This window comes from Ranitomeya imitator, chromosome 1 (genome assembly GCF_032444005.1).
Source record: "Ranitomeya imitator isolate aRanImi1 chromosome 1, aRanImi1.pri, whole genome shotgun sequence".
Lineage (NCBI taxonomy): Eukaryota > Metazoa > Chordata > Amphibia > Anura > Dendrobatidae > Ranitomeya > Ranitomeya imitator.
Window position 1 is genome coordinate 1,218,362,180 of NC_091282.1, and position 18,157 is coordinate 1,218,380,336.

The 18,157-nt window shown below is 47.2% G+C and overlaps 1 protein-coding gene across 1 annotated transcript in view; it reads right to left on the reverse strand.

The window, feature by feature from the left end:
• Nucleotides 1-9,705: 9,705 nt before the first annotated feature.
• Nucleotides 9,706-18,157, reverse strand: part of LOC138657333 (PC-esterase domain-containing protein 1A-like) — a 37,919-nt gene continuing 29,467 nt past the window's right edge. The window contains exons 4-10 of the mRNA XM_069745067.1: nt 14,021-14,253; nt 13,806-13,947; nt 13,068-13,314; nt 12,767-12,856; nt 12,594-12,653; nt 11,513-11,587; nt 9,706-11,071 (exon numbers count right to left, since the gene is read on the reverse strand). Coding sequence (XP_069601168.1) covers nt 10,872-11,071; nt 11,513-11,587; nt 12,594-12,653; nt 12,767-12,856; nt 13,068-13,314; nt 13,806-13,947; nt 14,021-14,253 — 1,047 coding nt within the window. The 3' untranslated portion in view covers nt 9,706-10,871. The remainder of the gene's footprint in view (nt 11,072-11,512; nt 11,588-12,593; nt 12,654-12,766; nt 12,857-13,067; nt 13,315-13,805; nt 13,948-14,020; nt 14,254-18,157) is intronic.

Here is an 18,157-nt window from a genome sequence, read left to right on the forward strand (position 1 = left end):
ACGCTATATCCAAAACAAAAATGGAATCTTTTTTCTCTTTTCTTCTTCTTAATTACAACTGACATATTACCCTCCTGGGCCTTTGTACCTCTCACTATACCACTTTTTACCTTCTCAAATGCTGTGTTCAATAAATCCTCTGGGTAGCCTCTTTGTCGAAATCTATCATACAGCTCCCCTGACTGTCTCAAAAAACCTTCCTCCGTGTTGTTGACCCTCCTGATCCTCGGGAACTGACTATAAGGTAGTGAACGCTTTACGTGTGCGGGGTGGAAGCTATCGTAGTGCATCATCATGTTCGTCGCCGTAGGTTTTCGATGGACCGATGTGCACAGTGACCCCTCCTTAATCTCTACAAGCACATCCAAAAACTCCAACCGCTGCCCTCCAAACGCGGCAGTGAACGTCATATTCATCGTGTTTTGTGTGTTGAGGTGGGTTACAAATTCCTGAAAGGTTTCCACAGACCCATCCCACACGACGAATATGTCGTCGACATACCTTAAATATAACTTGATATGTCTCAGATACCCATTTTCTACAGAATATATGTACTTGTCCTCAAAGAGTCCCAGATATAAGTTAGCGAACGTGCATGCTGCCGGAGTCCCCATCGCTGTCCCGACCTCTTGGCGGTACCACCTGTCCATGAAAGTAAATGCGTTGTGGGATAAAACAAATGATAATCCCTCACATACAAATCTATGAATGAACAATTTTTTCCTACTGTGCTTAGTATCTGGCGGACGGCTTGGACCTCCATGGCTTGGGGAATTCTCGTGTACAAGCTTTCAACATCAATAGATGCCAAAGCAAAACTGGGTTGCCATGTAAACCGCTGCACATTATCTAAAAATTTGTTGGTGTCTCTCAACTAAGACGGCAGATCTTTCAATAGTGGACGTAAAAGCCAATCAATGTACTGGGACAAGGGCTCAGTGAGCGACCCTATCCCAGACACGATGGGCCTCCCCGGTGGGGAAATGATCGATTTGTGAATCTTAGGAATGTGGTACCAATGCGGTCTCGACGGGAACTCCGGCAGCAGTCTCTCCGCCTTCTTCTGTGATATAACCCCCAAGTAAACATATTTTCTTAGGTATGACATTAATTCATTTTTATACCTGTGGGTTTCCATCTAACGGTTTATATGTCTTAGTATCCGAAAGCTGTCTCGTGGCTTCTGTTATATATTGGGGTCTGGGGAGCAAGACCACCTTGCCCCCTTTATTGGCCGGTCTAACCACCGTATCCCCCACCCTTTTATCTCTGGCAATGATGTCATTATCTGGACTGCACCGCACAGGATAATTACAGGTGGGTACCATCTCAGTCACTAAAACTTTCTGTGTAATGTCACCACATGGCACTGTGCCTTAAAAGAGTGGAGATGCTGCCTACACTCCACTTGAAGATCCATAAGATTGCTCTAGAAGGGAGAAAGTGCTTGCTGTCCAAAAAGTTACCTTCACATGACCCCCAGGCACTGGCCACCTCCTTTGGAAACAGGTAATTAAGGAAACTCCTAATGGCTAGCAGATGTGAGGCCAATCTTTGCTTGATTGCACAAGAATGTGGAGTAGGGCAGATTTACGACCAGTAGATATAACAGCATCAGATAAAAAGAAAACGTAAAATCCTTTGTCTACCTTATAGAAATTATGAAGTGAGGTTTTATGAACTACGTCGATATAATAGATAGGAAAGTCATATTTTCAGAAACGTGATGAAATGGTGAAAACAAAGTATGGTTTTGCGTCGCTGGGTGATGGCTAACCTGCTGCCAAATGGACATCAGGCACATAGACGACATTATCTGTGCCATGTCTCCTATCTATGAACAGATAAAAATTCGATAGGAAAGATGACAGTAATATCTCCTGCCTGGGACCTTCGGGGGGGGGGGAAGATATCGTAAAAGCTGAGAATCTCAGAATTTTTTAAGACTAATAAGACACATCCTATAGAATTCTGCAGTCCAGTCCTGTTATAAAAGTCAGCAGAGGAGAGGTGTGTGGGTGTACCTTGTGTTAAAAAAAGACAATACCAACTATGATCCTTGTTCAGTGTCGGGAAGATACATTGCTGTGTAGGATTGATCCACGTTTCACTGGAGTTCTTCCCTCCTTAAATCTGAGTCATTTCCATCAGGTTTAGTAATTTACCTTCGTTATTCCTTTTTATTTTACATAATTGTACATGTTGAATTGTTTTGTCACTTTTGCAAAATCTTTTGTATATTTTTATAAACACTGCCTACTTTTCGGATTAAACATGTAAAAAATGTATAAATTAACACAGTTCAAAAAAGAAAATAATAGGCAAAACGTCTATTGTAAATGTCTCCAAACATAAGCTCAATGTAAGTATAGAGGCATGACGATAAATTGCAACAAATATAAAAAATTGAATTTAAAATAAATATAAATACAATGAATTCAACCTAAAGAACATACGAGTAGTGCGGGAGCATCAGGACAGGCTAGTATATAGCATCTGGAAGATGCGCCTATTCTGGCACTTGGCCACTCTCTTCCCATTCCCATGTAGCGGTGGGATATGGGGTAATAAAGGGTTAATGTCACCTTGCTATTGTAAGGTGACATTTAAAAAAAAAAAAAAAAAAAAACACGGATAAGAACACCGCTGCGTATTTCTCGCAAGTCACACTGCTGGTCCGTGTGTAATCCGTAATTTTCTCAGCCCCATAGACTTTCATTGGCGGATTTTTTGCGCAATATGCTCACAAATGCAGCATGCTGCGATTTTCTACGCCCGTAACATACCATATATTACGGATGTGTAAAATACGGCAGATAGGAGCTGCCCCATAGAGAATCATTGGGCCGTGTGCAATGCATATTTTCTGGACATTTTTTCTGCGCTCATACGTCCGTAAAACTCGCTAGTGTGACGCCGGCCTTATAAGTACAACTAGATGGTGGCCCGATTCTAACGTATCGGGTATTCTAGAATATGTAGGTAGTATATAGCACAGGCTACGTACTATATTGCACAGTGACGCAGTATATAACACAACCGACGTAGTATATAACATAGCTACGTAGTATATAGCAGAGCTACGTAGTATATAACACAGCCACGTAGTGTAATGCACAGGTATGTAGTATATTGGTCAGCCACGTAAAATATAGCAGAGCCACGTAGTATGTAACATAGCCACGTAGTATATTACCCAGCCACGTAGTATATTGTAGAGCCACGTAGTATATTGCACAGCTATGTAGTGTATTGCCCAGTTATGTAGTATATTGGTCAGCGACGTAGTATATAGCAGAGCCATGTACAGTAGTCTATAACATAGCCATGCAGTATATTGTAGAGGCACATAGTATATTGCATAGCTGCGTAGTATATTGCACAGTCGACGTAGTATATAACAGAACCGACAAAGCCACATAGTATATTGCACAGCTACGTAGTATATAACAGAGCACGTAGTATATTGCACAGCCACGTAGTATATTGGACAGTCACATTGTATATTGCCCAGCTACATAGTATATAGCACAGAGATGTAGTATAGAACATAGCCCACGCAGTATGTAACACAGCCCACGTAGTATATAGCAATGTGGGCACTATATGCGTGGTTAAAAAATTCTTAAAATAAAAAATAAACATATACTCACCTTCCGAGGGTCCCTTGAAGTCCTGGCCCTGTGTGCGGTGCACGCGGCAGCTTCCGGTCCCAGGGTTGGTATGAGCGCAGGACCTGTGATGACGTCGCGGTCACATGACCGTGACATCATGGCAGGTCCTTCTCGCATACCATCCTTAGCACCAGAACCTGCTGCTTGCACTGCCGAGGAGAGGACGCGACGTCCGAGGGTGAGAATAACGTTTTTTTTTTATTATTATTATTTGTAATATTAGATCTTCTTACTATTGATGCTGCATACGCAGCAAAAGTAAATAGTAACAGTAAAAAGTTGGATAGCAGCATTACACCGTGGTCCGTTAATGCTGGCATTAACCCTGTGTGAGCGCTCAGCGCTGACTGCAGGGCAGTAAAGCAGCAGCCATTTCGCTGCCAGACTATGGCCGTCGCTGATTGGTCGTGGGCGTTTTGCCACGACCAATCAGCGACTTGGATTTCCATGACAGACAGAGGCCGCGACCAATGAATATCCGTGACAGACAGACAGATGGAAGTGACCCTTAGAAAATTATATAGTAGATGAAATATACAAAATAAATATCCCACAAGTGAGTCATAAATTGCAATAAAATGTCCATTGATAATTCAAACGTGCAAAACCTCGCATGATCCAAGGATTGTGAGCCTTTTTTATTGCCATCATCATAATCAAAATCGGAGTAGACAAATCCCAGGAACACATTAGTCCTAATGTTCTTCGAATTGACTCGGACAAGAAAAGGAAGAGAGGGGGAGGGGAATCCAAGATAACCGCGATCAAAAGGTGCAGACCACGATCCTTAGATAGCAGACACTGCATCAAGATGGAATCTATGGAATTATTAAAACAACTAATGTATTAGTATATATAAAAACAACCACAAACAAAAACACAGAGTGAACAAACTAAAAAAATAAAAACATTTTGAATAAAAAAATAAAATAAAAAAGCAACCAGAAATATATATCTCTCCAAATATAGAGATATATATTCAGACCCTCAGGGATATTGGATGGCTGCCAGGTGTGAGAATGCTGGAGCAATGATGGACAGAGACAGACGTAATCTGATCAGATGCCATAAATGTACTGGTTCCATGTCATCAGTTATATACACTTTTTAGTAGGCGTATACGTTATGTTTGTGCGCAAATCAGCTGTTTATTACATACGAGATCGTTATTGATTTACTATTAGTTCATCAGTTTATTCCTTATAAGGGGAGAACTGTGGACAGGTATCTGGTGTGCCAAGTCTCATCGGATTAGCTTCTCCCTTGTCAGCAATTCTAATTGATAATCAATAGTCAGCAGAATGACTTAGCAAAGCTTGGACATGTTCAGACATATTCTGCTAGACTAACAAGTATATGTGAATTATAAGGTGGTCCCTGATTTCCCCATCAATATTTTTCATGTCCTGATGCTCTCGCACTACTCGTATGTTCTTTAGCTTGAATTCATTGTATTTATATTTATTTTATTCTATATTTATAATAAAAATTCAATTTTTTATGATATAATATTTGTTGCAATTTACGATAAGCTTAGGAAGATGACAGTCCATTGAGGTACAAGGCCAGATGACCGGAGGGTCACAACCTGGCTTCTCCGAACATCTCCATGGAGCCAGGTTACCAGCGGGTTCCATTCCTGGCTTACTCCAAAGTTATACATGGGGCTCAGGTGATCGGTGGGTGCAAATCCTAACTACCCCAAACGTGTCCATGGGTTCAGTGATGGTCAGTGGAGCCGGGGCAGTGGTCCCCTAAGCTGACATCAAATCTGTGCCCCTCGTGATGGAGCCATGATTTCTATACTGCTGTCCTGTAGAGAGTCTCTGGGTCTTTGGATCTCTTGGCTGTCAGTCTCAAGGTATGTATGTCTCCTGTTACAGAGGCATATGACCTCTTTTTATAGTTTACATTCACATATGAAGGGGAAGAATGGAGACAAACTCAACTCACATTGTTTGATTATGTAATCTATTTGTATATTTTTTCCTCTATTTTGCAAGTTAACAATCTAGCTGGCATGGACAATGTGTAATCAACATATCAGCAAATATCATTGTTCCATGACCCTGTATCACTAGTCATCCAGTATAACAGCACAATATGTTACAACAAATTGTCAACTTACAAGTCAATATTACAGGCTTACACAAACAAAACTCTTTTCTTGTCCAGCCAGAAAGAAACACATAAATTGAAAATTCAACATACAGATATTCTATTCTTCCTGGCTTGCTGAAAATAGATACCTGGGTAATTAAGATACAATCTGTGTCATCACAATGATAATGTGTCTTGTGGTACAGGAAAACTCATTCACATCACACTGCGAGGTGACGTTGCTGAGGATCCTGTAAAAGGAGCCAGCATAAGTGCTAAGGGTGATGAGGACAGATATGGGGATCATAAGGAAGGTGGTCACATGCAACTGACCAGTGTCACAATGGACCATGATATGGCCGATGGTAGCTGCCCCATGATTAGCACAGCTTCTGAGGTAACAGGGAAGGTGGGGAAATTGTTATCCCAATTCTGTCAGGATGGTGGGAAAGTGTCCCACAGCTGGTCAAGGTGGTCAGAAAGTAGAATGCCCAATCTGTCAGGATGATGGGAAAGCAGTAACCATAATGGCCTCTCGGGATGGTGGGAAAGTAGTATCTCCAGCCTGTCCAAATGGTGGGAAAGTGTCTCATAGCCGGTCAGTGGGGTGGGAAAGTTGTGTCCCCAATCTGTCAGAGTAGCAGGAAGGTAGTATCACCAGCCTATCAGAATGGTAGAAAAGTAGTAACCCCAACCTGTCAGGGTGGTGGGAAGTTGGGGTCCCCAGCTTTTCGGGATGTTGGGAAGGTGTGTCCCATAGCCTGAGGATGCTACTTTTCTATTACCCTGTCAGGCTGGAGAAACTACTTTTCTACCACCCTGACAGGCTGAGGATACTACCTGCCCACTACCCTGACAGATTGTGACACAACTTTCCCACTTCCCTGACAGGCTGTGAGACACACTTTCCCATCATCTGGACAGGCTGCGGATACTACTTTTCTACCACCCTGTCTGTCAAGGTGGTGGAAAAGTAGTGTCCATTGTCTGTCAGGGTGTTGGGAAAGTATGGTTATCCCCCGGGGAGACAGCTTACATAGCTGGTGTCACCGACATTCAGCCTTTTGGACCCTCATAATCCAGCAGGATAACAGGACCAGTTATTGACCCAGAGCAGGTCCCGCGGTGTTCCTGGTTGAGGCCTTAACATCGCTTCTGGTTACCTCCAGCCAGGAGTCTCAGACCTGAGTGACCTTACAGAGAAGCCCATCTCCGAGTCCCAGGAGAGACATTGACGACACAATATTTAATCTTAATTATGCCATACATAAATTTTCAGCAGCCCAGGAGACATAGGTTATTGTCTGAACATTGAGTATTGAATTTGTGTTTTTCTTCAGTGGGCCAAGAACAGTAGACTGTTGTCATATGAGTCTTAAAGTTGACTCAGTTTCTGCAGTTCTGTTACTATCTTTGGAGGACAGGGACGCAGGGTCATTGAACAATCGATTTTAGTTAATATGCTGATTAACCCCCATTAAGTGCAAGTAGCTTTGTTGACCTGCACAATAGAAGAGAAACTATGCAGACTGAGTATTTCATCAAACAATGAGTTTAACCTCATCCCACCTTCCCCCTGACATGTGGATTATGGCCTGAACCACAGATGTGGATATAAAAAGGACCTATATCCTTATGAAGAGTCTACAGAACAACAGCCAAGGCATCATGGCACCATCAAAGGAAACACAGATTTGACATTCTACAGGATGCCAGTTTAAGGGACCACGACCCAGGGAGAATACAGAACTGCTCCATTGACCATCACGGAACCCATGGAGATGTTATTTTACTCACTTATATAGCGTTATTACTTCCACAGCGCTTTACAGATATCACCGCTGTCTCCATTGGGGCTCACAATCAGTATGTCTGGAGTGTGGGAGGAAATCCACGCAAACACGGGGAGAACATACAAACTCCTTGCAGATGTTATCCTTGGATGGATTTGAAATCAGGATGCCAGTGCTGCCAGGCTGCAGTGCTAACCACTGCACCACCGTGCTGCCCTTTGATGTTCAGAGATGCCAGGATTGGGACCCATCGGTCACCTGGCTCCATTGAGAACTTCTGAGGCTAGGTTGTGACCCTCCAGTCACCTGGCCTTGTATCTAGACTGTCAGCTTCCTAAGCTTGTCTTTACCTCCTCTCTGTGTGCCACAAGTGGGGTAGTCGGCACTGGAAGCTCTGAAGGCACAGCTACTCATCCCGGCAAGTCAGCGGAAGGGTGAGACTCTGCAATGTGCACCATCTTGGGTAATTGCTGGGACTGTTCTATATGTTATCTGCTTGTTTTGTGGTTCAATAAAGCCACACTGTTTACCCTCACCCTGTGTTGTCGGAGTAGCGTTATGCCCACAGTAAAATGAGAGCGGGTGTTTGATGGGATGGGGACCGATCCATGCTCTCTCGGGACAGTAGACGAGAACACCTGCTGGCCCCCTTGTCTCCTCAGTATATACTGTATATATCCTGTATACCATTGTCCTCTGCACTAGTGCTTTACACTGATGCTGTTTTGGACCCACAGCCCACTACTGATATGCACCAACTGCTTACCCCTTCCTCCAGGTTACTAGGTTTTATCAATTTTGTGCCCAGCAACAGTGAGTTGGCAGTAGACAGGTTAGTAGTTGGGGAGCAACCCGGGATGGAAGGAGATACATGGGCATATACAAAGGCAGCTCCTGTTGATTATTCAGGTAGGGATAAGCGTAGAGAAGTAACAAACCTATTATCTAACTTGCATAGAAATGGTGTTGTGTATGAAGAAGGGAGACCGCCATAGATAGCATGTTCTGAAGGAAACGGCAGCAGGATTCTGGATCTCAAGCAGGACGCCTAGTGGAGATGAAGGTTTATATCTCAGGCCAAGAGGCCTAAAGATACAGAATATAGCGCAGATAAGCAGCACGCCAAGTGGCCTAAAGCAAGAACGAAGCTAAAGGATTCCTCATCTCTGGCAAGAGGATCTTAAGCAAGCAATTATCTATACTAGATAAGAAGCTAGTGTCATAGAGAAGACTGTCACACTGGGACACAAGTTCTACGGAAAGCTGTAGATGCAGCGACGCAGCAAGAAGCATGTGGCCCTCATGGAATGGGCCGAGACCATTAGTGAAGAGTCAACTGGGAGCTGAAAGCAGCTGAGGGGATGGAGTGACGCACCTCAACCCGTGCGGGCCTCACAACGGAAGATGGAGGTTCTCATCATGGTTTGCTAGATTGAGGTCATATACAGCCACATGTAATCGTGAAGTGCCTGCTTCTAGATCTTCATGAAATGGTGTGCCTGTTATCTGATGTATATACTTCTCATCAACTTGTGGACTCACTCGTTCATCTCCATTCCATCTGGTCCTGGCAAGTCAAGTGGCGGCAGGAGGTCTACCGAGGCAGATCATCAAGGTAACAGCAGCCACACTCTTCACAGAGGGTCATCACCCAAGCTGTATGAGGTCACCACACGCACCCTACAACGCATTATAATTACAGGTGGGTGCCGAGTCAGTCACCAGAACTTCCTGTATGATGACATTACATGGACTACACCATATTTGCTCTCCACAAGGGCCACCATAAGTTCTGCAATGCAGGGGTTACAGAAACTGCTATCACAGTCACTGATGATGATTAGACGGGACCATAGAACTAATTAACCATCTGGAGGAGGAATCATACTAAGGACATGTGGGAGGCACTGGATAAAAATGGTGAGGACTCGTACATTCCATCACGGTAACATGGTGTGGAGACACATGATACTCCGAAGGTGCAACACTCGGCTATATCAGCACAGGCACAACCATCAGCAAGTAAGGCGAATAATCAGGTGGTGGCTGCGACCCCCGATCCTCCAACACAAATGCTGCAGGCGGCAGTGAAGGAAAAAAAGTAAAGAAAAAAAAAAAAAAGGACCATAACCACATAGTAAAAATGATCATTTATTACATATAAAAACAATAGAATGTACATAAAAATGTAAAATCAGATTGAGTGGCTACAAGAAATCACAGCAGACGAGAGACAACAATGTAAATGGCGTCAGGCCCAGGAAGATACACGAAGAACATAGGAGATAATGGGATATAAGGCACAAGTCTGATATGATTGGGCCAGAGAAAGGGCACCAAAAGTGCACCATGACTTTACGGATACACTGTATATGGAAAAATACTTTAAAACCAGCCATAGACCATGTGACGTATGTGGACCAATCAAGGAGCTGCTGTAGCAGGTCATTTATGAGTAGTCACATGACTCCACTGCTCCAATCACAGCTCTGGAGACCTCACTGGATACATTGTTGCCAAAACATGAATGGAACTCCAATCATGTGATCAGAAATACACAGAAGATGGGCAGTTCCCGGAGGATCTCCAGCCCCTGCCGCTCTCTTTCCCAGGCGCAAACACTATCAGCAGATAATAAAAATCCTCCTGAGAGCTTCAGTACAAGAAACGAGGAAACCTTCACTTCAGGGAAAACAGTGCAAAATTCAAGAATAGCAGCATAGTGCCAGTAACAGGGACCGGGCCTTCACAGCGCAGGGCCCCCGATGAGTCAGGTGACTCGCAGGGCCCCCCCGATGAGAGTCAGGTGACTCGCAGGGCCCCCCCGATGAGAGTCAGGTGACTCGCAGGGCCCCCCCGATGAGAGTCAGGTGACTCGCAGGGCCCCCCCGATGAGAGTCAGGTGACTCGCAGGGCCCCCCCGATGAGAGTCAGGTGGCTCGCAGGGCCCCCCCGATGAGAGTCAGGTGACTCGCAGGGCCCCCCCGATGAGAGTCAGGTGACTCGCAGGGCCCCCCCGATGAGAGTCAGGTGACTCGCAGGGCCCCCCCGATGAGAGTCAGGTGGCTCGCAGGGCCCCCCCGATGAGAGTCAGGTGGCTCGCAGGGCCCCCCCGATGAGAGTCAGGTGGCTCGCAGGGCCCCCGATGAGTCAGGTGACTCGCAGGGCCCCCGATGAGCCAGGTGACTCGCAGGGCCCCCGATGAGTCAGGTGACTCGCAGGGCCCCCGATGAGTCAGGTGACTCGCAGGGCCTGAACAGTTAACCCCAGGAGTCATGAGACTCTGGAGAACGCAGCTAAATGGTCAGTAGTTCCCAGTAGGATGCATTGGGGGTCGGCGGTACGGGGGTCTCCAGCCTGCTACCGGCTTCAGCCTCTTTTGCAGTTTCATTTTCCAGGCTTGTGGTGGGAGCAAGTCCCAGGATTGAAAGTAGCCGAAGTTCATGTTAAAGTTCATGTTTGGCAGCAGCATCATGGGTAAAACTGAAGGAGGCGGAGGAGGACCTGGAAGAGAAGGACAAGACGTATGATCAGGCTCTGATATACTAGGACTACTCCACCCATCATCTGATCCCCATATAAGGATCAGTTAATTATCACTCCAGTCACCTCCAGAGCTGCGTTCACTTCTACTAGCTACTTAGAAAACTGTCAACTGCAATTGGAGAAGTACTGGCAGAATAGTGACTGCATCTCTGGAGGTGACTGGAAGCTAAGATGGGGTGGAATGGCAGAACAGTCACCTCCAGAGCTGCGGTCACTAAAGGATAAAACATTATGTAATGGCAGGATAGTGACTGCAGCTCTGGAGGTGACTGGAGAAAAGGACCTTTCAGGGGATGTGGTGCTGCTGGTGGGAGTAGTAGGAGCAGAGATGCTGGTGTTTGTCGCTCTGACCTCCCCTCTATAAATCCCCCCCATGGTCACTGACTGTGGGGTCATTACCTGGCGGCTGGATGAAGTAGCCGGGGGTTATGTCGGTGCTCAGTAGAGGGCTATCTGTCACAAATGGCGAAATGTCTGAAACAAAGAAGATGTCATCAGTGTAAAGCATCGGTGCAGAGAACAAGAGTATACGTGGGGATCAGGGTGCGGAAGGAGATGAGGAGACGACGGCGTGAAAAAAGGAGGAGACGGCGGCACGGTGCGGAAAGAGGAGACGACGACGCCGTGCGGGGGGGAAGAGGAGACGACGCCGCCGTGCGGGGGGGGGGGGGGGAAGAGGAGACGACGACGCCGTGCGGGGGGAAGAGATGACATTGGGCAGAGGGAAGAGAAGAGGACATGGGGCAAGAGTAGAGGGCTATCGGTCACAAATGGCAAAATGTCTGAAACAAAGAAGATGTCATCAGTGTAGCATCAGTGCAGAGAACAAGAGTATATGTGGGGATCAGGGTGCGGAAGGAGATGACGGCGCGGTGCGGAAAGAGGAGACGACGGCGCGGTGCGGAAAGAGGAGACGACGGTGCGGTGCGGAAAAAGGAGGAGACGACGGCGCCGTGTAGGGGGAAGAGGAGACGACGACGCCGTGCGGGGGGAAGAGGAGACGACGACGCTGTGCGGGGGGAAGAGGAGACGACGACGACACCGTGCGGGGGGAAGAGGAGACGACGACGACACCGTGCGGGGGGAAGAGGAGACGACGACGACACCGTGCGGGGGGAAGAGGAGACGACGACGACACCGTGCGGGGGGAAGAGGAGACGACGACGACACCGTGCGGGGGGAAGAGGAGACGACGACGACACCGTGCGGGGGGAAGAGGAGACGACGACGCCGTGCGGGAAGAGGAGAAGACGCGGTGCAGGAAGAGATGACATTGGGCAGAGGGAAGAGAAGAGGACATGGGGCAAGAGTTGCAACATGATGGAAGAATGACGAGTGAAGACTTGAGCTTGGTTCTCGGCATCGGGCCTGGAGAGCTTCTCATTGGTGACATGCTCAGTAATGTGACTTGTGCCCCTACTCTCTGCCTGCCAGGCGCCCTGTGTAAGGCCACAGAGAAGTAGGAGGCAGCGATACTCACCAGACACGGAGCCGATCTCACTCCCATCGAAGGGTATGTATCCCGGCATGTAGGCAGCACCTGCACAGTTATAAAAATGCTGTTGTGTCGGCCCAATACTGCGCCTCTATCCTCCGCCCTGCGCACGGTGATCCCACATTTACCCCAGAGCGTGGGCAGCAAGGATATCTTACCCTGGCTATACAGCTCTTGCTCCTGTCTTGGGGGCTGCTGTTTGGGGTAAGGTGCACACGAACGAGGAGCCGCGAGAAGAACAACAGAATCTGGAAAATTGGGAAAAGAGCAGATTATAGCAAGGATGGGGCACCAACCTGCACTGTACAGACCTAAGGTCCACTTACTGCAGACCCTATTCTAAGGATAAAGGTAGGGGGCATTATCTAGCCCAGGAATATACAGGCCGCAGATTGTGGGCTCCACAGACCACAGCGAGTCCAGATAACATGTGGTGTGGAGATAAGTGGTCTCACGCACCTTCCGGCATCTGGTCCTTGGGGGGCTCCACCCCCCAGGCCAGCGCGATGTTGCTCAGCAGGATCTGGGTGTACTTCCGATGTGCCCAATAGTTCCAGTGGACGCTGTCACGGCATCGGAATTTCAGGTCAAAGCGGAAGTGGTAGTGCATGTCCAACACGTCCACCTTGTGGAAATCCGCCAGAGTGGCGCTGAAGAAGTTCCCCTCCATGATGCCCGTCTGCAGGTTGTGTGGGATCGTATGGAACTGGAGACGCAGAAAACACAAGCATGGATGAAGACGTGTCATGGAGAAGGTTGTACCATAAATAGGTCTTTACTACAGTGGGAGCTGGTGGGCAACGTACACCGGTGGGGCCTGTATACGGCCATATGGTGGGGGCTTCTGCTGACCGTATATATCGGGCACTTTCATGCAGAGGCAATTTTCATGATGCGACGTCAATCAGGTGTGAACACTAGACTGTATCACATGCATGAAGCAAAGCGCATGGAGTCGTGCTAATATTATGGGCAGCGTGGGGGCTCAGGGGACAGCACAAAGAGCCCTGCCGAGCTGGGGGCAAATCCCACCATCATCTGTTCTACCCGTGGGCTTCCTCCGGGTACTCTGTTACCTTCCCCAGTCCAAAGACAACTTGATAGGGAATGTAGATTGTGAGCCCCGATGGGGACAGCGATGAGGTCTTCATGATACACGTAGCCCCTGCCTCCGAGGTCAGACATTGGTGCACTTACCTCCGGGATCTCATTCTCCCTGTATCCGACAGGCATGGTCGTGTTCCATATGATGAGGCACTGGGGGCTCAGAACCTGTTTGAGGCGCAAGAACAGGTGGTCCAGGTTGGTCTTGTAGCCCTCCAGTTGTGGGTCATTGTACCTGCAGGAGATGGAGGACAATGAGGATCTGTCACCAATATGGCGGTGGCGGACACCATGGTAGTGGCGGTCACCTATTAACATCCCAGATGCAGGAGTTTACGATCAGCACGTCCGGTTGGGGGCCGCTCTGGAAATCTGACAGTATGCTCTCCAGGTAAGCAGAGTAGACGCGGGTCAGGAAGTAGAAGCGGACAAGATGGTGGCCGCTCCGGTACTGCCGCACTTCTCGGTACGTGGTCCCATTGTGCAATTCATTCATTTGTCCGCCCTCTATCAGCGAGTCATTCTCAAAAGTGAATTCCCCCTGCGGAGAAGAACAACAGCTCAACCATGGACAGGAGGATCAGACATCCAGTCACTGAAACAAGTGCAGAATAATCAGAAGAACTGGACGATAAAGGAAAATCCATCAGAAACGGTCTCCGCTACATTGTTAATCATCACCAGAAACATCGTAATAAAGGAGAGATCGATAAGAGAAAGTCCAGATACAAAAGTATCCATAATGGATGGAGCGGTCTCCTCACACTGAGGATGGTCCAGAGACACAAGATCTTAACATGGCAGCTAAAGATCCTGCACCGGGGTCCCATGGAAGAGCGGAGCGTAAGGAGAAGGTGGTCGGCAGGAAGAAGAGGCCACGGACGGGACACCAGTTACATACAGCAAGGCTGCAAACCAGAGCAGAGAATCACGCCGGCTCCTATTAGAAACAGCAAACCGTGTCCTGGGACATATGGGTTAACGTCACGTGAATGGTTAACCCCAGACGTGGAAGGTATAGTACAGTGTGAACTGAGGTTTATCACTGTGAAGCACACGTTCATATTGTTACTGGTAAGAATTAATTCAAGTGGTAGAACCAGCGGTGGAAATCATTCAGATAATAGATCGACCATCTCATTTCTTACTTCGGCTACACAGATAAGGAACCTGGTACAGATGAACACGAGCCCACGTTACCAAGAACATGACTTAGAGCCCCAGGCCAGTCAGGAGCTGCAGCTCCAGGTGGGGGATATATGCTCAGGGTCAGACAGTAAGAAGATGAAAGTGCAAGATTGTGGGCCTCTGCTGCAGGGAAGGCCCACCCTAGACAACGAGGCGCGTTTATCGGCTCTGCGCTGTATGTGGCCGGTGCTGATCTCTGGTGATAAATCCTTAGATATCATGCATCTTTCTGTAGTTATCAGTTCAGTAAACGGTTATTGTTTTTCACTTTCTGTGGGTGAGTCCATTTATTGTTGCATCTCTCACGACATTCTAAAATGCGGGGGCCGCAGTGGAGGGGGTTGTTGAACGGGGAGCATAGCAGCGGCCTTGGGGCCCATTTACACTGCGCGATGCCGTGTTTCGTAGCCTGTTCATACAGTATGATCGCGCTTCAGACGTGCACTGAACCATCTGTAATAGATCACGCAGTCAGAGTGAAAGAGGAACTGAGACGTCCAGATAACGATTACTGTGTACATGAGAAATGTCTGTGTGGTCTCAGTAGGACTTGGACCCTCAATGTCACCAGTTTTCCCTGTTGCAGTCTCTTTCTTTCTCAGTCTCCCGCTCCCTCAGACTCTCCCGCTCCCTCAGACTCTCCCGCTCCCTGTCGTTCTTTCTCACTTTCCCGCTCCCTGTCTTTCTCAGTTTCCAGCTCCCTCGGACTCTCCTGCTCCGTCTTTCTTTCTCAGTCTCCAGCTCCCTCAGACTCTCCTGCTCCGTCTTTCTTTCTCAGTCTCCAGCTCCCTCAGACTCTCCCATTCCCTCAGACTCTCCCGCTCCCTTTCTTTCTCAGTTTCCAGCTCCCTCAGACTCTCCCGCTCCCTCAGACTCTCCTGCTCCGTCTTTCTTTCTCAGTCTCCCGCTCCCTCAGACTCTCCCATTCTCTCAGACTCTCCCGCTCCCTGTCTTTCTTTCTCAGTTTCCAGCTCCCTCAGACTCTCCCGCTCCCTGTCTTTCTTTCTCAGTTTCCAGCTCCCTCAGACGCTCCCGCTCCGTCTTTCTTTCTCAGTCTCCCTCAGACCCTCAGCTTGTGGGAGGAGACAAGATGTTATAAATGTCTCCATACACAGCACACACAGAGGAGAGACTCTGCTCTCCTGTCTATGTGACAGACATTCAGAAGAAGCAGCATAGAGGACATTATACAGCAGAAATGAGCTGTGCAGCTGCGAATCCAGCTCTGAGGTGAAATAAACAACTTGATACAAAGCTCAGCTCCATCTTTTTGTGGTTTGAGTTGTAGTTTTAAATTAAACCAGTTTACAATATGATGTATCAGAGAAAGGAAAAAAAATCCAAGTGTGGTAAAATTGGGAAAAAGAAAATAGAGCCCGGTATGTGTTCTATTATGTTTTAGTGCTCAAAAAATGTCAAAACACAAATTCTTGTTACGATGGTTATGTTTTGGTCATTGGACGGTGTGCGGTTGGGCATTTCCCACAGGGAGCTTCCATTTTTATTCACAGCCTTTTGGCCTCCATGCAACATTTTGATCTCATTTTATTAAATTTTTAGTGAAAAGTGCAGAGACTGAGAAGAAAGCAAATCTTGTGCGTTAACATTTTTGTTGTTTAATGTATGGTGAATATAGTTTTATATCTGGACCGGACTTTTAAGGGTGCGGCACGAATTAATATTAAATGGGCAGATATGGAAACGTAAATCGCCCTGTTTATGTGTTTGGGTGTTTTATGTATTTGTGTTATAACAGAATCTATAATCTGAGCACAAGGTCAGGATTGGAGGATGATCGTTTGTGGGGAGCCTTCTTCCACCGTTCCTCCTGTAAGGTTGGCGTTTCCCCAGCTGGAGAATGTAACTAATCTGCTGTGTTTGTAGCAGTGGAGAAAGACCTTGAACTCTGGGAAAATCGCTGCAGATGGCGGAACGTTGTGTAACACATTGGAACAGAACGACCCTGATGTGTCCGATTACACAGAACAACACAAGTCTCCGCAATCTGTGGGATTTAGATTTTGTCTGGAGCGCCAAGGAATATTTTGTGTGCGAACAGAACAGAGACAGAGTCCTAACACTGCGATGATGGCGTCATGCCGGCCGGGGGTCCGGTCTGTAACGCTACAGTCACACAGAATTTATCATCCCGGAGAAACAGACAGAGGTTTTCTCACCCTTGTTCTCATTGGAGCCAGTAGAAACGCTCTAAACTTTGACTTTTAACATTGTATCAGCTGCAAACAGATGGAATTTTATATCTGGAAAAAGAGGGGATGAGGCAGACGCCCAGTTATGACCAAACTGTATCAGACGTATCATGTTAGGTGTGAATAGAAGGTAATTTCATGGTTAAGCCTGAGTGTGGAGAGTTTATATAGAAGGATGGCGGTGTACCGAGGTTTGTCGCATTGTAGCACTCGCTTATATTGTTACTGGTAAGAGCTAATTGCTGGGATAGAAGAGGAGAGATGGAAAGGGCTCACAATGATAGTGGAGCTGACACTACAATGCTGACCACAGATACTCCGATAAGGAACCGGGTACAGACAGGACACAGGAACACCTTACTAAGGACATCACAGATAAGGAACCAGGTACAGACAGGACACAGGAGAACCTTACTAAGGACATCACAGCTAAGGAACCAGGTACAGACAGGACACAGGAGCACCTTACTAAGGACATCACAGCTAAGGAACAAGGTACAGACAGGACACAGGAACACCTTACTAAGGACATCACAGATAAGGAACCAGGTACAGACAGGACACAGGAGCACCTTACTAAGGACATCACAGCTAAGGAACCAGGTACAGACAGGACACAGGAGCACCTTACTAAGGACATCACAGATAAGGAACCAGGTACAGACAGGACACAGGAACACCTTACTAAGGACATCACAGATAAGGAACCAGGTACAGACAGGACACAGGAGCACCTTACTAAGGACATCACAGATAAGGAACAAGGTACAGACAGGACACAGGAGCACCTTACTAAGGACATCACAGATAAGGAACCAGGTACAGACAGGACACAGGAGAACCTTACTAAACACATCACAGATAAGGAACCAGGCACAGACAGGACACAGGAGCACCTTACTAAGGACATCACAGATAAGGAACCAGGTACAGACAGGACACAGGAGCACCTTACTAAGGACATCACAGATAAGGAACAAGGTACAGACAGGACACAGGAGCACCTTACTAAGGACATCACAGCTAAGGAACCAGGTACAGACAGGA